The sequence below is a fragment of the Rosa chinensis genome, chromosome 7 (genome assembly GCF_002994745.2).
Source record: "Rosa chinensis cultivar Old Blush chromosome 7, RchiOBHm-V2, whole genome shotgun sequence".
NCBI lineage: Eukaryota > Viridiplantae > Streptophyta > Magnoliopsida > Rosales > Rosaceae > Rosa > Rosa chinensis.
Window position 1 is genome coordinate 48929622 of NC_037094.1, and position 20610 is coordinate 48950231.

Genomic DNA, 20610 nt, shown 5'->3' on the forward strand with positions numbered 1-20610 from the left:
AAGTATTTTTTTTTATAAAAAGAAAAGAAAAAAAAACAGCGGGCATATATTCATATGACAAAACACTTTGCCAACTGCCCATAGATTTTCCTGGGCAACAAGAAAATGGCATGTGTAAGTCACTACAAAACTATCTGTTAGAGAGGCTTTTATTAATCATACCATTCATCATTTGCCAGTCTTCAGTTTTCCTCTGCAATTCACTTTTGATACATGTTGTTAATAACACTGATTTCAAAGGGCAGTTTGGTATTTTCAAACCCCCCCCCCCCCCCCCCCCCCCCCCAAAAAAAAAAATGGAGCATAACTTCTTTCGCCACAAAACCCATCCATATTAAATTGAGTCACTAATCCTCCATATCCCTCACACTTTCTCTTCCTCTTTCATTTCAAAATCTAAAAATTTTGAAGCTTTTAGCTGCTTTGGAATTTTGAGGCATCTCAACTGCCGCATTTGCCCACCAAATCTACCCACATCCAATTGATTCAATCTACAATTTTACATATGAACGTTGTCAAAATGTTGTAATCTCTTATGGAAACTTCAATTTGGGGACGTGAGCTTCCAGATTACATACCTCGTGGCTTGATCAACAATATGATCATTGTTGGGCAGTTTTTTCTTTGCAAAGTACATGTTGTTGGGATAGAACAACCCAATTGAAATTGCTCCTCAATTTTCCAAACCCAAAAAACTCTTTAACTGCTCCCAAATTTCAACACTTTAATTCATCATCATGAGAACTTCCACCTCAAAACTACCAAAGCCAAACCCCTATGCTTCCAAAGACCCAATGACCAACTGGACCATTCCCAAAACCCCCAAATTTCTACCTTCTCTAACCCCTCACTACAATTGCAAAGACGGGCTCCAGAGTGTGTAAGGACCCTGGTTCAGGTTCCAGGTCAAGCTTCATGGCGGTGGAGACCTGGTCCTCTCCTTCCCTCTTGATCTTGATCAATACGTCAATGACTCCACGTATGTCGGCTTCCCCGATGTCATGGAGTTATTGCTTCCATCATCATCATCTCTCATTGATTTTTGGAAAATGGAAGACACAATTTTACTCTTGAAAATATGCTAGATGGCATACCAACTAACGGAGTCGTTAACGGCATATACCATAATTGGGTCAGGGGTCAGGTTTGTTAGTCCAAGTACTAATTTGCTATTTTTGAAAATTAAAAAAAGCTTAATTATTGTACTTACATGAGCATTTGGCTAAGCATAATTAGCTACAATGAGCCACGCACATATTGCCGCTAGCGGCACAAACAACTGTCATGGGTGTGACCTATGGAAACACCGCCAAACAGGTTGTCACCTGAGCTCCGGTGCAGCCCGAGATCACCGCTGACGCGCTGTCATGGGCCGCGCCAAGATCACCTTGCTGAAGCATCAGAAGCTGGGAACTGAAGCACATTAGTCCCACATCGAAAACAAGGAAGAGATCAGTCTCTCCCTCACTTATAAAAGTTTCACTCCTCTCTCCTCATTAACCATGCATATACTACATACTTAACGTTACTCTGTCCACGTAAATACATTGACAGACTTATAACGTTACTCTGTCAACATAAATGCATTGACAGACTTAAGTATCGGAGTAAAGAAGACTGCCAACTGTGAATTCCCTCTGACGCCCTTACTTGACAGGTGACGTGAGCGCTACGACTCATTCAGTAGCGGTCCAAGTTTGGACCAGTGTTAACAAGATTCAACCACCGCTAAACTCATACATTAACAATTATCAATGACGAAAACATCATGAACTGTTTTTGAAATATTTCCTACACGTGTCAAAAAGGTTTACCGGTTGTTTAAACATTTTGGTGAATTGTGACCGAAAACTATTCATTGAAGAGGTTTTTATTAACCCTACCTTCATTTGCGAGTATTCAGTTTCCTCTACAATTCAATTCTTTGTTTATATATTGTAATTCGATGGAGGCTAGATCGAAATCTTTTTTTTTTTTTTTGGTGGAACATGAAGGGAGTGCCAGCTGTCATGATTTAAACGCGGTATTCGTTTCCAGTGGAGGGAGTGCCAGCTGTCATGATTTCGTGGGCAGCAAGCAGCAAAAGGCCACGTGTCAATCAGTCAGAAAGTATCCGTTGGAGCCTGTTATATAAACCTATACCTGCATTTGCTGTGTCTTCACTTTCTCTCCTCTACCTGCAAATCATTTCTTTGTTTCTTCACTCTCTCTCTCTCTCTCTGTTCAACAAATTTCACTTTTCTGATCAAACTTTCCGCTGAATTAAGCCCTAAGATCGAGACCCACATCGATCAAAAACCCTAATCGAGATCGATCAAAAACCCTAATCGAGATCGATCAATCATGAAGCAGAAGCGGGCCTTTGCTATGGTTTCGTCATCGTCGTCTACCGTGAAACCCTTACGCTTCCCTGAAGAAGAAGAATCAGTCCGGTGTTGGGAGAGCGAAACGGCGTCGTCAAACAGAACCCGACCCCAAATCCAATCCAGATCAAGAAGAGGATCGAAAACAAGAAACATCAATGATGTCTTAAAAGATGAAAGATCCAAGATTTCTGGGATCAACCGGATTTTGGGGACACCCATTCCCGTGAGCAATAACCTGACTTGGAGGCTTTTGAAATCTCACATGCGAATTGAATCTTTTTACTGCACCAAGCTCCACTCCGCTCTCAATGCCATCCACGAGTGTTTCGAGCCTTCCAAAGACCCCTACACCAACAGAGACATTGCTGAGGACATTGTCTTCGACTTGGAATCCGATTCCGAGTTGAATTTGAGAGGGTTTTACACTGTGGTTTTGGAGAGGAGAGATGATGATGATGGTCATCAGGAGATGATCGGTGCCGCCACGGTGAGGATCAATAAGGGAGTGGCTGAAGTGCCACTCGTGGCGACTAGGCCTCAGTTTAGGAGACTCGGTATGTGCAGGATTTTGATGAATGAGCTTGAAAATCGGCTCATGGAATTTGGCATTGAGAGGTTAGTCTTGCCTTCTGCGCAAAGCGCACTCAATACATGGACTAGTAGTTCAATTGGGTTTTCAATTCTGGCTGAGGCTGAGAAATCAGAACTCAGTGCTCATCATGACTTCTTGGATTTTAAGGACACTGTTATGTGCCATAAAATACTCTTGAAGCACCCAATAGTGTCATTGTGATGCGGTTGATTGACAAACCTCCAGTTTCCTGATACCAAGAGTCTAAGATCATTCTTTGGTCTTGTTAACCCTGTCCTCATCCCACACTAACTTTTCGTTAGTTCCCGCCTTGCAGCGCCTCGTTTTGGTCACCTTCTGGGTTCCTCTTTGGCTGTTTGAGTCAAAACTCCAACTCCTCTTTTCTCAGTGGATATGAGATTTTCTTGTGTTTATTTTATTTTATTTTTATTCTTTAAAGTTTAGTATTCAATAATGTCTCTGAAATTCCCCTGTTTACTTTTCTAACTTTTTATGATTTTCTGTTTTGCAGATAGTATAACCTGATATGTGCTTTGGCGGAATGTGTTCATGAATCTTTGTAGAATTAACATTCACAATGGTAGGGATGTTGCATATATGTTCCATTGAACCCATTTTGTGAACAAGAATGTGTGCAAATCCTTTTTCTGTTCCTTAGACACTCTGATTTGAGATATTTTGTGACATGCCAACGTTCATGCTTAATGCTGCATTACTTTTACATTACTTTCACAATAGAAACCTTTGTTTTTGCAAGTTGATAAGCTGTAGTTCATTTCGGCTAAATAGATGTCTGTTATAGTCAATCCCTTTGTTAGTTAGAAGCAGGTGACTTGTTAAAGGTTCAATTGGTTGCAGATAGTGTAACCTGATATCTGTTTTGGCGGAATGTGTTCATGAGTCTTTTTAGAATTTACATTCACAATGGTTAGGATGTTGCAAATATGTTCCACTGAACCCAGATCTTGAATAAGAATGTATGCAAATCATTTTTATGTTCCTTAGACACTCGGATTTGAGATATTTTGTGAGATGTCAACATGCTGCATTACTTTTACATCACTTTCTGATATAGACCATTGACACAGGACTACCTTAGGTTCTGTTATCGAAAACTAGCTAGTTGGTAAGAGTTTGCTTTACATCTTATTATTCAAAACAGCACTTACTACAAAACAATAGGAACCTCTGTTTTCACAAGTTGATAAGCTGTGGTTCGTTTCGGCTAAATAGACCTTTGGTTCTTTGAGTCAAAGTCCAACTCCACTTTTCTCATTAGATAAGAGTTTTTTTTTTTTGCCCCTGAAAGTTTAGTACTCAATAATTGCTTTGAAATTCCTGTTACTTTTCTAACTTTTCATGATTTTGTGTTTTGCAGATAGTGTAACATGATATCTCTTTTGGCAGAATGTGTTCATGAAGTCTTTGTAGAATTGACACTCACAATGGTAGGGATGTTGCGTATATGTTCCATTGAACCCATATTTTGAACAAGAATGTGAGCAAGTCCTTTTTATGTTCATTGGACACTCGGATTTGAGATATTTTGTGACATGCCACCGTTCATGCTTAATGCTGCATTACTTTCACATCATTTCTGATAGACCATTGACACAGTACTACCTTAGGTTCACTTACCAAAAGCTAGTCTGTAAGAGTCTGCTTTACATCTTAGTACTTAAAACAGCACTTACTAGAAAACAATAGAAACCTTTGTTTTCACAAATTGATAAGCTGTAGTTCGTTTCGGTTAAATAGATCAATCCCTTTGGTTCTTTGAGTCAAAAATCCAACTCTTTTCTTAGTAGATATGAGATTTTGTAGTGGATTTTAGTGGTTTTATTTTGTTATTTTATTTTTTTGTTCTTGAAAGTTCAGTGCTCAATAATTCCTCTGAATTTGCCCTGTTTAATTAGTGTTTGGACTCCTTAGTGTTTTAGTTTTCCTCTTTATATAGTAAATCCAAAACAAAAAAACAAAAGGCCCATTTGGTGGATTTTACTAATGATGTTATTAATTACATGATGCTACTGACATGGTGATTGCAATCATGTAATTACTTAACCTGTTTATGGGCATGTTCATTTGAGTAAGTGCATGCCCTTATTTCAACATGCACCCTGTCAAAGCAACACCAATAATGTTGCTACTGTCATCATAGGTGTATTAAGTCTGTCCGTTGTAGATTTTGAGCCCTTGTTGTCATTTGATAAATTGTGTTGTCAGAATGTGCAAAAGTGAATTGGTAGGCGTTTTGTAAGTGACCTCTGAAAGTTAAAAAACTATTGAGTAAATAGTGATACATGAGTTCTTGAAAATCATATGTTCAAATGAATGTTACCCGGGCTTCAATCTTGGGCATATTCAGTGCACGGATTCAGATATTGAGGTATATATTATTTGTTAATCTGCAGGAATTGACTCCTAATAGCTTGAAGAAAGTCAGCATCATGGGTACGTCCTAAATTTAGAATACTGTAAACTTCAGATCTTTTGGTTCCTAAGCGTTCTGTCCTTTATTTTCATCGAGTTTGCCACCCACATTTTACGAGTGAAGCTATCATGTACCAATTTGTTGTCATGTCCCAATTTGTTGTGTAGCTTGTGAAGAGATGGGATGTAATAATGTAGGATCATGGGAAGCAACTGCTGTTGGTTAGCTTGCCTAATTCTAGTGTTTTCTATCCTGACTCTCTTTATCTTAATGTTGTGTATTAGACTCTTAGATCACTGACTTAAATTTATTATGTTATTTGCTGAATTATAGCTAGAGTTCCTCAGTCTCAGCTTACGTTTTCTTACCGTTCTTAAACCTCTCTTGTTTTCAATCTTGACAGGATATATAAAATCCTTGTAAGCATAAGAGCTGCCTTCAAGCCTTCTGGATGTCTTGTCAGGTTATATCTCTGCTGTCGTGCAAAGGGCTTTACTGTTGAGGATTAACTTGTTTACTGTTGAGCATTAACTACGTGTATTTATATAAGCTCTATGCGCGTTTGTGTTCCCCAAATTCTTGAACATTACGGACATTCTTTGGATGCTGCTTGATTCCTTGATGAATTTCAATATTGTAAATGTTTTGTTCTAGTTGAAGAGTGCAATATAAATTGAATGGCATGGGATTGAAATGCGTTTCCCTCACACATATATGTAGAAGGTGGAAATGAATTGATGGAAAATTATTTAGCAGACTAGCAGCATGGCCTTTAGTTTTAACTAGATAATCCTTCCCGCGCGATGCTGCGGGGGTTTTGTTTTTCTTAACTGAATTAAAGTGTATCTTTGTAATTCCTCCATCATTCTCCTAACTTTAGTGGTCTTTTCCACCATGCTTGTAATCTCAAATTTCTTCAAGGCAGCATTGGCGACGTTTCTCCACTGCACCCTGTATGATAGATGAAACAATATAATTAGCCAGAAAGTCTCTTGCAATTCTTTTGTTTGTGTATTCCATCAAACTTTCAAAAATAACTTCATTCCCTAAATCATGAGCTAATATTTACATAAGAATCCAGAAAAGATACAATGTCCATTGGTTGGAATTGGCGATGTTTTCAATACCAAAATCCAATAAGCTATAGTAACAGAAAATTCATATCTGCAAAAAAACTCAAAGAAAAAGTCCATTTCTAATTGGAAATCAAATAGAAAAGTCTGGAGTCTAATTAATTTTGTCAACCATGTGAAAGAGAAACAGGGAATATTCTTTAGGTCATTCTGTATGTAATATTAGCATTTCATATTCCATCTCACAACGAAAAATCAAGGGACCAAATCACCTGAAACTATATACTTAATCTCAGAAACAACCAAGCGGACCTAATAAAATAATTAATCAAATAATGAACTAACCATTTTAAAGGTCATCCATATATAGGCACTAAACAACTGAAAGGAGCTTTATCAAGAACCAAATGAAGCAACCCTAAGAAATCGTACTTTCAATCCAGTAATACTAAAAGAAAAGTAGACATATAAGCATTAAATCCCTTCATTGACATCCTATTACAGACAAAACCAAGTAACCCTTAAATCAAGCAACCCTAACCTGTTGTTTGTGTTCAACTACTGCAGCTTTAGATTGCACATTCCGTTGATTTAATTCATTAGCTTTATATAGCAAATTTGATATAGGGGATACTGTTCCAGCACAAATATAGCCAAGTCTAAACTAACTAAACGAAACCTATAAATGTCATGTTCCACATCATACAAAATGTAATTTTGCTATACTAAACCCTTCGCAGCTAAATAAAGCTTCTGCCTTAAATATTACCTCAATAAGTTAATCAATACCTCAAAACCCAATAATACCAAGACAATGTCAATTAATAATTATCAACATCAGTTACTCTTCAATGCAGGTTGAAAGTTTCAGTTCCTGATTAAAGATGTTGAATTTACATAGATCTAAGGTCAAGGCCCTAAATCAAAGCTCAAAGATTAGGAACATCATTACAACTCAACAGTTTTAGTAGAAAACAATAAGCTGATTATTCCAAAGTCTAGAAAGCCAATTTTAACACGGGTTATAAAGTTTGCTTAAATCACAAACTGAAGGATTAATGACTCTCTTGATATCACCTTTTAACTAATATTTAAGCTGATTACTTCTCAATAAAAACCAATGTCCAAATCCAATTCTCCAGCATTTCATTGCTTCCCTCTAAACGCAGACTACAAAACAAACTACTTCAGCTCTAACAAAACAGAACAACATTCTTCTATTTGAAGTAAAACCTGATTACCCAAAAACAGTAACACTTCTTTTCACTATTGACACACCTGTTCTAAACAATAAGCTCATTATAAATTTTCTCTTATTCATAATTCTTCCTTTTTCTTCTAATAAATCTGCAAATACAAAAGAAAAAAAACACCAACCTTGACTTGACAGAATTGGAGAAAGCAACAAAACACATACCTCTTTTGCTCCCAAAGCCCGTCTCCTAAACTCGATCACAATCTCAGCACACACCTCTTCCAAAACGAACCCAAGCCTACCTCGCAGAGTTATCCAACCAGCCCCATATCCACCAGTAAAAGCACATTAAGTTCATTTATTAAATCAGAAATGTAATTAGTTTAGGACAAATGGTGACCAACAGAGTGTCTACAGCTTCCCAAGCCTATAAACAATGGAGATCACTTGGATCTTTTATGGAAAATAAGGATCCAAGTTGGCTAATCATAAATTGAAAATATCTACTACATAGACCATGTCCAAGTATAATGCAGACTTCACCCCTGACAAAGAGTAATGTATATGGTTGACTGACTATCAAAACAAAGAGGAATTGAGAACTGAACCAACTTGTCCCAAGCTCTAACACTCGGTGAAAATCTTTAAACACTAACTTGGCCTTGAAATTCGGTTTATAATCACAGGTATGATAACCTCTACACAGGTACTTGGACTTAAATTTAAAAGAATGCGGCTATTAACAAACTTCTTTGTTCACCAGTAAGACCATCAAGAGCCATGAAAAGTATACCAACAAACCACATCCCATATTCCATATTTTAATAAGGGCTAAAGCCAATCAACAACTGGATATGGACAGAACATCAGTGTTTAATCAGAAAGGCCAACAGACTATTATAACAGTTAATTGCAAACATATTGGTATAAAAAAATCGACCCATACTTACCTTCAAAGACACAACTGCTTATGATTCTTAAGCAAATCCCCGCTCCTTCAATATGTACAACTTCTAGACTAAGCACACACTACACAAATAAAATAAATAAATAAATAAATAAAAAATTCAATCTATGAACAATTCAATCAAAAAATTTCAAGTTTAAGAAGCAAAATCACAAGCCAAATTTTCACCCTTGTAATTTTCACCCTTGTTAATGGTTGTGATTTGAATTTGGATTTCCTCACCTATACACGAACTGAGAAACGCCCCCACTCTTTTTCAACCTATAAGCCAACCATCAAAAAATTGTTTACAGAAAAAGCTACAATCAGAGAAGAAGAAACTAAATTCAAATTCATAAAACAAACCCAAACCTTCCTCCGGAAGTCGACCACAATCTTCGATCCCTCCCCTTCTTTTTGCCACCGCAATGACCTACAATCAAAATCGAAAACATTACCTCAAAAATTCAAAAGCTCTAACAACCAAACGCCTCCTATTTGTTTCCAGCCCACAGGAAGAAACCAAATCCAAATTTACAAAACAAACCCGAAGCTTGGAAGAAAATCTTGGATCTCTCCCCTTCTCTCTGCTACCCCAGCGACCTACGATCAAAATCGAAAAATATTAAATCAAATCGAAAATTCAAAAGCTCTCAAAACCAAACCCCTCCTATTCGTTTGCAGCCCAACCTTTATATCTGAGAGCTTGATCGATACGCTTGATAACTCCGTTTCACGCCGCGTCTGTATCCGAGAACAAAACCGAAAATGGAACGAAGCTTGTAGTCGATGTAGGCTTCTAGAACACAGAAGAAAACTCGGGCCTTTTTCTCTCCGCATACAGCTCGAGGGGCAAAACCGCCATTTCACTGTTAAATGAACAGTTGAATGAACGGTGGCGAGGAACAGTGTTTCGGCTTTAGATGTATGTATAATTTGTTTTCCAACCAGAGGAAAACTTAAGCACATTCACCAGTTACAAGCTACCAATTCTGCTTTTGCATTGTTTGTGTATATTTGTATTGGCTCTTCTGAAAAGCTACCAATTCTGCTGTAGCACAATTTCAACAGAACCGGTGCAGTGTGGAATTTCAAGTTAACTGGAAAATGAAATCTTCAGAGCTAATACTTCAAAAACAATAACAAAAAAAAACGCACTGGTCAAGACTTTCTCATGGGGCTTTCCTTTTCAATAAAATCAATCAGCTCACTTTCGTAGCCCGAATCTGTAAATTCTTATTTCATATCGAGTGTCGGAGGATGCTACTGCCAGCTTACAATGTTTCACTCGTACTCATAGCCAACAAATCTAGCTAGTACTGTACAATAGCAATGAGATTATGAAACAAATAACATACATGGTACATCCACAGTAGTCAAGGTGCAGCCTTTCCAATTTCCCTGTAATAATGAGAAAGTTCTTCTGTTTCAAAGATCCAAATTTACTTCAAAACGAATTTGTTAACAATGGCAGCAAAGCAGGATCTACATTTCTTTAGATAGTAAACCAACTACCAATTTCGTAGTAGATACATTAGTCCCATAGCCCCTAATGTCTCATCGTTATTAATAAGACCCTGGATAATTTTGTTATGGGTGCATTAATGATCTGGAGAACAACATTTATCTTCCATTTATTTGAGAAACTTTGCTGCTCCAACTAATATAGTGGCCCCAAGTCCCCAACTACAAAGCCATTAATCATTATATCATATGTCCTGACATTAGGTTGAAGTCCTTTTGATGATAAACCGCAAAACATTTCCCTAGCAGATTCAACTCTTCCAGCCTTACCCAAACCTCCAATAAGAATATTGTACATAATAAAATATCTATATCCAACTTCATGCCTTCCAACTCTCTAAACAGTTCCATTGCGATATCTAGTTGTTGGTAATTACATAGACCATCCAGTAAGATACCATAAGTTTGAACATTGGAAGTTAGTTAGCCTGTTAGCCACTACTTTGCATCTTGTATTGCATGTTGTATCATCCATCAACAACTAATGTATCGTGAAAACCCATGCAGATGGCGATGGTTACATTCAAATGCGTTGCACAACATAAAGTAATTCTTTTTATTTTTATTTTTTTTTATGCTTTGGTTCCTTATAAGTCATCGATCGAATATATACTCTAGAAAAACCAGAGAGCTATATGATAAACAAACGCATCCAGAAGTACATCTGTAACAAGGAGCTAAAAGACAAGCACATACCATGAGGCAACAACAACCAATCTGGCAGCAAAGCATACTCAGATATTGGTACAAGAAAATTACATATTCTCAACAAAAGACAAAGCCGGATTGATCTTCTTTTATCTTCTTAGAATTCAGCAGCAGCTAAGAGAAACAATGGAATAAGTACAATATGCAATTGCTCATTGATGTTCTCATTATTTTCTTGTTATGGGACACGAGTACAGAAGCATCATCGGATCAAGCGCGCACCACCTATAGCAAAGCCTAATTGCCAACAGCTTTGCGGAGATGTTAGCATCCCATATACCCTTTTGGAATCGGACCTAATGAAGATTGTTACATTGACAAATGGTTTGAGATAGAATGCCGCAACTATAGCGGCCGTCACCAGCCCTTTTTGAGCCAGGGTAAGCCCAAGCTAGAGGTGCTGGAAATCTCTATTGATGGCACACTTCGGGTTAAAACTGCAGTTTATTCCTCCTACGAAGGAAGGAAAGCTGGCTAAATTTGACCGGAATCCCTTTTGTATACTCTCACGCATACAATAGATTTACTGCATGCAGTGAGCTACGGCTTCTTACTGCAAAGAATGCCAGTAATGTTAAAGAACTTGGGGAACACAAATTCATCAAGGAACCAACCACCATAACCTAGGATGGAATCAATGTAGTAGTTGAATATTCAAGCTAACAAGCTAGTTCAGTACCGGCCTTGTGATAATTAAAATACACACACACATATGAAGTAATTTGTTGTTCTTTTTGAATTGGTAGATTGAGGCATATGTCATTAATTTAAGTCTTAGCATGGATAATTAGAAGAAATTTCTTTGAAGTCCTGAAAAACCATGCAGATTCAAATGTGTTACATACATAAATATATTTCTATAGCTTAATTTCCTCACAGATATTCTTTGAAAACCTTAAAGAATTAGCAAATTAAATGCCACATGCATTTGCTTGTTTAATTGATCAAAAATCCCGTGCGAAGTCACAAAAGCTACTCTTATCAACAACAAAGTTACTCTCACCAACACTAAAAAACTACTCTGACCAACAACAGAAGCTACTATCTCTTACTAACACTGAAAACTACAGTCACCAACACTGAAAACTACTTCATATTCTAACAAATTTTACACAACACCACAACATTGCAAAGTCCAATTGATTAAGACCACGTACGAAAGGAGATTTACTGTTGCACTGATGTTATCTGACCGAGCCAATCGAAATAGTAAATAACAACCTAACAAACTGTAAATTGTAATGATACTAGGAATTAAAATTTATTTTTCACAGGGGAATTGAAAAAAAAAAACAAAACAGAACATACTTATGCCTCTTTTCCCTTCTTCCTTTGGTAAAAGTGATGTAGTAAGCAGCCTTTATGTCCACTGAGCGAGCGACCTCAACTAGTTTTTAAGTACTCGGAGCATTACAACAAAAACGAAAAATAACGCGATTGGTCACATTTGGAGAAAATTATTCATAATTGCAGTAACAAAAGTTGTCCGCTGCAAATCCTGTAAAATGAAATAAAATATAGAAGGTGAATGCATGCCTTCAGTGATCTGTAGCAATGATCATATCATGTTGTAGAAAAACTGTACCAGGAAAATTATGTCATCAGCATATGAGGCAAAACTTCCCGATGAGCTATCTGGTCAATTTGAACTCGGACTCTGACTTTGCCTGCTTCGACTTGGAGAGTTGAACCTGCTTCCCCGACCTGGCCAATCGAACCTCCGTGAATTATCAATTTTTTTTCATCAAGCACGGTAGGAGCCCTATGATACCATTCAATTTTATTCTCAGATCCCTCGCCAAACGGCTCTTATATTGAGCAATTGGTTTTCTTAGGTGGAAAAGCAAAATATATCGTTAGGGATAGAACAATTTGAGGATGCAACTAGCTTATAAGAATAAGAAAAACTATAAGGCTTTATGGATAATTAAAGTTTCAAGACGACACTTCAGAGTAATTGAGAGAGAGAGAGAGAGAGAGAGATTAATCTGATATCGAGTAGTTGGTTTTCTTAAGTAGAAGGGCAAAATCGTCAGAGATAGAACAATTTGAGGATGCAATTGGCCTTATGAGAACAAGAGAAAATATGGGGCATTATGAATAATTAAATTTTTCAAAATAACACTTCTGTTATAAATATTATATATATGTGGCTGTCCACTGTAAATACTCATTAGTTATGTCCTTATGATGTAAACATTACTCCTATATAAAGGGGTCTAATGAGAATGAAATAGATACTTCTACCTCCTCCATACTCTGTTTCTCTCTTCTATCTCTATATTTTTCTCTAGTTTATAACACGTTATCAGCACGAATTTGCTCTTATTTTTCTTCTTCTTCTTCTTTGAACTCCATGATGATCCGCAAGCCTTATGGTGCAACATAGTTGCTTATGACCAAGGCTAATGATCTATGAGTTTTTCTTCTTTCTCTCCTAGATGAATATCAATTTTCATTATGCGATCATTGACATATATTTGTATGTATCTTTTATATAATATAATTGTTGAATTTATATTTCATATATGACAATGAGAACTACATGTTCCATTGCTCAAGACTCGAGTCCTCTGACCGAGTAGTCTTAGAACCTATGGTTCTATAGACATCACACGAATGTTTTTCTCGTGTGTTCCCTATCGGATCCATTGTTTATATTTATGAACTCTTCGAAACCTTTGTTTCGTATATGAATTTTGCATAGAACATACTATTCTAAGAATTATGGATCCTGATATATCTCATCTTTTCTCTTTATAGAAAGATGACGCATCTAACAAAATTGGACTTTGATCCTCTTAAAATTTCTGGCAAGAACTATTTGATGCTGAAATTCACCTTATGGCTAACAACCTTGGAAATGCCATCAAAGTCGACAATAAGTCATCTGTGCAAGATCCCGCCAAACCTATGATTTTTTTGCGTTATCATCTTGATAAGATCCTAAAAGATGATTACCTTACGGTGAAAAATCCACTTGAGATTTGGCAAGCCAATGTTGATCGATTTGCTCACCAGAAAACCATTGTTCTATCTGGAGCACGATATGAATGGACGCATTTTGCGCCTTCAGAACTTTAAATCTGCCACTGATTTTCAATTCCGCTAAACATATGATTATCTCCCAACTAAAATTATGTGGAGAATCTGTCAATGAAGATAACAAGTTCAAAGTCTCTGATTTTTTTGTGGACAATGGAAAACATATTGATTACATATATGATCAGCGGCGGTTTTCTTGACACCGATAAATTTTAAGCCTATGTTTGGGTGTTTTTTTTGTCTCTATTTATTTTGTTTAGTCATTTTAAGCCTATGTTTTGGCACCTATTAAACGTAATAATGTTTCATTATCTTTATCTGTTTAATCACATTTATTATGTTTAAATTACCTTTATTACAATTCTTTCATAACTGAATTTGTCATGAGTATTTGTTGCAAGAGCTACAATTATCATGATAATATTTTTTTGCCATTATCTTGTAGTTATTGTTATTAATAACTCATATTATTATTATTTTTATTACCATTCTCCGGTAATTATTGTTAAGTAACTCATCCTATTACCATTATTTGATACTTACCATATTTATTTATTTTATGTGATCATAATGAACATTTATTATTTATGATTATTTTTTGTCATATATACCTCATAGGCTACAACAGTTCTATTGATTATTTTGTTATAATGTTATATTAATGCATGTTTCAATTATTGACTCTAAATGAATCTGTCTCTATTTTGGAATATTCTGTTACTCACCAATTGATATCAACAATATCAATTATATTTTCAACGAAATTGAGGTATGTATTTTCATGAGTTTGACAACTTCAATTTAATTTCCTTTTATTATCTTATCTGATAATTTAATATAAAATTGTCACTTTATAATGAGATCGAAACTACATGTTTCTTCATCCAATTACATGTGGACTTAAAGTTCCTTCACTGATTGTTATACAATCAAATAGATCGAAACCTCTTGTTTCTTGATCTCCAATTATGTCAGGACCCTTGTCCCTTCGCTTTATGAGTACATGTGAACCTCTGTTCACTCCACTTTTAGAACATGCTTCTAATTGTGAAGACTCAAATCAAATGTTTTGAGTATGAGGGCTATGATCCCTAAATCTATTATTATTGGAGTATATGCTTATACCCGTATGGACTAATGTCCCAGACTCGAAATTTGAGTTTATAATTTTGACATTTGTTTTCAGTGTCAAACAATAATATGAACTATGTGTTCATTAATAAATTCAATTTGAACCATGAATGTTCATGATAAATATAATGACAAACATAGTTGTCTTGCATGCATATAATGCAACTATGGACATGATCCATTGCAATTGTTGATAATTTTTCACAATTGATGCTTTTAAAAGCTAAGGTAACAATCATCTCAAGAGCTGCAGATCTTGATTGATGGCCGGCTCCAACTGAGCTCGTATTATGTTACATATATGGAATACCACTGCATATATTGGTGATGAAATTTCCACCGACTTTATGTTGTATTAATCAACTATGAGTATACTATAGTATACTATATCATGAATTAAAAATTTCATTGAGCCAAATAAATTTATTTTGGCGTGACTAATGTGTCATTACTATGTCATGTAGACTCATCTACATACATACTCTACATTGTTGTTTAATACAACAATAATTGCAAACTTTCCTAACGAGGATATTATAATTTATCGCATATCTGCGAGTTGTCACTTTCATAAGACAATTCTCCCGTCATTAGGGGGAGACATATTATGAAAAACTATATGAATTGGTGTGTGATATTTATCCACCATGTCTTATTATTATCTTAAGAAAAAGTTTCAATCAATTATGAGAAATTGAGAAAGTGACACTTATTAAAGACAAGTTTTTGACCTAAAAATTGGTTTGGGCTCGCCACCCACCAATGGATTTCCAACCCAAATTTTTTGGACGCATATTTTGCGAATGGTCAAACTAGATGGTTTTCCCGCCGTTAGGGGGAGAAAACACTATTGTAACGGCGTGCATTATGTGGGATATATCCACCAAGTCCAATGTTTTAATCTCCCTATAAAGGAAGATTATACAAGCCCTATAACACTCGTTATGAGGTTATACAAAGATCCACATTCTTTAATTAATTTGTCCTTGAGAGACAACAAATGCCCTAAAAGAGGCAAGGGTACATGATATCAACAAAGCTTATTATAGCTAATGCATGCATATATTTTGAATGTGTGATAGATCTCTAATTGATGATATCTTATATGTTGTAGCTACTAAATATCATCAAGGGGTATACTACCACGTTTCATTGTGTCGACAAATTATACTATTGGCCAAATTGGAAAGAGGCAATTCCAATGAATTTGAATATTGTAAACGTGATGACATATTTGGACTTTATAACCCCTAAAATACAAGAGGGTGTTCATTCCATTGAATTAAAGCACTATGACACAAGTCTCTTTATAGAGACATGGGCTTATCATTCTTCTCCAAGCGACAACTTTTCTATAAGTACAGTGTTATATTGACGAGAGACTTATGGCATGTTGTCTTGGCTAATATGAAGATCTTAAAGGAAAATTGCTAAAAGCAAATCCCCAAATCCTATGTTTCATTATAAGCATATTGATTAATCAAATCCTTGACCGATTCATATTGCCAAAGGCAAGTCCATGAATGAATGAGCTTAAAGCTCACTCATGGAATCAAAAGTCTAAAGCTCATACATACTCATTCAATTATGGTCAAAGTGACTTATTGCCTCAATGAGTACTATGACAAGACTAAGAAATCGAATTCGAATCATGCTCACAATGTTGCAATATATTCTAACTTTCGCGAAGTTATGAATTTATCTAGAGCTCATATTGAGCCTATATGAAATTATCAATTACACTAATTGATATTTATGGCCAAGTATGTCATACTTAAATTTCAATGTTCGGATAAAGGTAAATATGTCAATTGTTGTTCATTTATATTATTATTCTTTAACTAATATCTTTATCTATAATTTGAGAATATGAAATTGGTTCTACTCAGGTAAGATTCATTAAGAATATCATAGTTTTATTGGTAATGCCTTAACTTTTGCAGGAATTGCAATTCATGATGAGTCCGCTTTTATGCAAAGCACACATAGTCTCACCTATGTGATCGACACACCATATCTAATATACATGGTGCATGTATTTTATTATATACATGATTGAAGCTTGCAACAATCAGGGGGAGATTCTCATCAGGAGGAGCATTCAAAATTATGCTACCTAGGACATATGCGCGTTGTACTCTTTTTCTCCTTTGACCAGGGTTGTTTTTCTCCCACTGGGTTTTTGTTACCTGACAAGGTTTTTGACGAGGCAACATTAAGCGCGTCCAACACCATATCATTTAGTGGTGAACATCCAAAGGGGAGTGTTATAAATATTATATATATGTGGCTGTCCACTGTAAATACTCATTAGTTATGTCCTTATGATGTAAACATTACTCCTATATAAAGGGGTCTAATGAGAATGAAATAGACACTTCTACCTCCTCCATACTCTGTTTCTCTCTTCTATCTCTATATTTTTCTCTAGTTTATAACAACTTCAAAGTAATTTTCTATAGATTTTATTTGTCATGTGTTGGTGGATATGAGAATGATCAAATTACGGACAAATTTTTTTTTTCTGCCTCGCATCGGGTGATATATATCTTAATATTTATCCTGAACTGTTATGTGATTCTATCGCCATATGCCAAAATCTAAGATGCTCTCTAAATAACGGATTTGATTTTATCATAAAATTATCCTTTTCCACAATTCACAAAATTAGGGAGTCATTCTCATTATCATTTTCCACAATTCACAAACATTCTTAGGTCCGAATCATATAAAATTCCTTTTTTTTTCTTTTAATCTTAGGTTAAATACTGCTTACTCCCTATACTTATAGGGTTTCATCATTTCAGTCCCTAACCTTCGAATTTCACCTAAAAAGTCTCTGAACTCCCAATTTCCTCCCAGTTGGTCAAGCATCCGTCAAAAACTCCGTTATCTTCCCCTAAAAAATCGATTATACCCTCCTTTACTTAAATATATATATATATATATATATATATATATTTCTCTTCCTCCCTTTTTTTTATTAGTATTTTTTTTTCTTTTTACCTTTTCTTCTTCCGGCTCTCTCGCCTCCTTCTGTTCATCTCCTCATCAAGATGGTTCCAATCCAAAGACCTTCAAGAGGTGAAATGAAAAAAAGAAATAAAAGAGAGAGAGAAAATAAATTTTTTAAAAAAAGTAAGTGAGGGCATAATAGACATTTTCGGCAACTTTAACAGAAAATTTTGACCGTAGGGACCAATTGGGATGAAATTGAAAGTTCAGAGACTTTTTAGGTGAAATTCGAAGGTCAGGGACTGAAACGATGAAACCCTATAAGTATAGAGAGTAAAAAGTATTTAATCCTTTAATCTTCTTGGTTCTTTCTACATCAAACAAGTTGAGGAAACTTTTTATGACACATGAAGAAGATGCCTTCACGAGAAACTGTTGAAGATCCATGATGATATTTGCTACTTCCTTGTAAATTTAGACTATGGAAGATCATAGACTATGAGGATTCACAATGGGGCACTTCATTGGATGATCATAGTTCCCAAGAATCGAGAAACTATGAATCAACAACTCAAAGTTACTTCACTAATCTGTGCAGGTATGAACCAAACATTTTTTGCAATGATATAGAATGTAACGTTGTGCATTTGAGAGGATGGTGTGACATGGCTAGCCATGATTCTTACTCTATCTAGTTAAGAGATGATCGATGCCGACATATACTATGAGGATGAGGATGCTCGCATATGAAATTTCGGTTAATTTCTGTGACGATCAGCTAGATATAGCAATCCACAACCACTGAAATTCTAAAGCACTTCACGAGAGTAATTTGGAATGTGCACCACAAGAAATACCTCTATAGACAAACGAAGGCACATTTGAGATAACTACTAGACAATATGTAGAAAGAGGATTTCCGGGAATGGTGGGGAGCCTTGACCATGTGCATTGGCAATAGAAAAATTGTCCCACCGCATAGTCTAGGTACTATATTGGCTACAGAGGAAATATAGACTACCCGCCTACATCCAATCGGTTAAGTAGGAGTTATGCTCACATAACCAAGGAACATAACACTAGTAAGTCTCGAAGAAAAAAATAAACGGGAGATTTGAAACCTATGTTACTAATTTATTTATGACGTCACTTTACACATCGAGAGAATCAGAGACTATTTAAAAATAAAACCATACACCATAAGTGGATATATAAGACCTAACAAGAACATAAATTTTTCAATCTATTACTGAGTTCTAAAGAATTGAGGATTGAGTCTAAGAAATTGCAGTCACACCTCATTTCAACAACAAAACCATTGAATTAGTTATTATGGATTGGTGTGTGTCTATATATATATATATATATATATATATATAAAACTGAAATTCTGTTACAGGCCTCAAGCACACTTACAATTTAAAACTAAGTAAAATGAGTAATTCCTGCATAGAAAATTAGTTCAGGAGATCACCTCAAGCACGCAAACCAAAATCATAATAATCCCTTCATATAGTTTAGTTCAGGAGACTACACTAACATTACACCAATAGAAATTGTGGTAATCCCTGCATAGAGATTTAGTTCAGGAAACTGCATAAAAAGGAATCAATAGAAATCATAGTAATCCCTGCATTAAGTTTAGTTCAGGAGATTATATTAAAAGAAATCAATATAGAATATAGTAATCCTTGCATAGAAGTTTAATTCAGGAGATCAATACAAAATCAAGCAATTCAATACCAAAATAAACTAAAAATCAATACTCATTCATCTACTGATAACACCATTCGACACAACATCAATCTCAACATGAATATCAACAATCTCAAACACTCAACAATAATCTACATCCTTTATACAACAATCATCATAGAATTTGTTGCCATCTTGGTACTGTTACAGAGATTATCACCACTTTGGTCACCACCCTGGTTATCATAACTTCAAACACAATTTCATCATTCTCAAAACAATATTGAAAACCTTTTAAAAATATTATTTTCACATCTCAAACCAATATCACCCAAAATTGTACATACTTCATTGAAAACTCAAAACCGACAAAGCCGTCTTTTATTCCCAAATTCATTTATTTTCCTCAAAATCACATTGTACAACAACAATGATCAAACTTGCAAAACATAATGTTTTTCACTTCACCACACAATTCCAACTATAATTCACAATTTACTCAAACTGAAAATCATTTGTGATAAATCCTTGTTTTTACTTAGTCTGACTTGTTGACTATCAAGTTCATATATTTCAAAATAAATATTTATTTTCGATCAATATGATTGTACAGCTAATAATTATATCTAACAAAATCATAACATAACAAAGTAGTCACCCAAAACAACGTGAGATTTACTCATCTCAATACCCCGTTGAGCCTTCACACACAAATCGAGACAAGTACAAACCACAATCGGTACACAATCATTTTAAAGTTTGAAACACATGAACTATAAATCAAAGGATATGTTAATCGAGACGAAACCTCTTCTGAGACCACCCAAAGTCTCTGAAACACATTTAGGATCAAATCGCTTAAACAAAAGGACAATCGAATGGTCGGCTCCTCACGGATAAGTCATACGAACCGAAACGGAAAATAACCTAAGTCAACCAAAAATTC

General features: G+C 35.5%; 1 protein-coding gene and 1 long non-coding RNA gene across 8 annotated transcripts; one reads left to right on the plus strand and one right to left on the minus strand.

The window, feature by feature from the left end:
* The first annotated feature begins 2159 nt into the window (after window positions 1-2159).
* Window positions 2160-6056, plus strand: LOC112180741 (increased DNA methylation 1). 7 transcript variants are annotated; one of them, XR_002928456.2, is made up of 5 exons: window positions 2160-2981; window positions 3470-3538; window positions 4337-4406; window positions 5373-5412; window positions 5796-6056. XR_002928456.2 is itself a non-coding variant. In XM_040510804.1 (2 exons), exons 1-2 carry the CDS (start codon window positions 2344-2346, stop codon window positions 4338-4340), a joined length of 642 nt encoding a protein of 213 aa, XP_040366738.1. In that variant the 5' UTR covers window positions 2160-2343; the 3' UTR covers window positions 4341-6056. The 7 variants fall into 7 exon arrangements, 2 of the variants coding, with proteins under 2 accessions (XP_040366738.1, XP_024175064.1); XR_005803274.1 differs by having other exon boundaries at window positions 5373-6056; XR_002928457.2 differs by lacking the exon at window positions 5373-5412.
* A 53-nt stretch (window positions 6057-6109) lies between these two features.
* LOC112180742 lies at window positions 6110-9512 on the minus strand. Its single transcript, XR_002928458.2, has 7 exons — window positions 9297-9512; window positions 9154-9209; window positions 8979-9039; window positions 8850-8888; window positions 8611-8689; window positions 7883-7958; window positions 6110-6343 (listed from the first exon to the last, which is right to left on the minus strand). It is a non-coding gene; the product is annotated as an uncharacterized LOC112180742 (long non-coding RNA).
* Window positions 9513-20610: the final 11098 nt, after the last annotated feature.

Excerpts from the sequence above, each read along its gene's own strand:
- LOC112180741 (XM_040510804.1), top strand. The coding sequence starts at position 2,344 with ATGAAGCAGAAGCGGGCCTTTGCTATGGTTTCGTCATCGTCGTCTACC.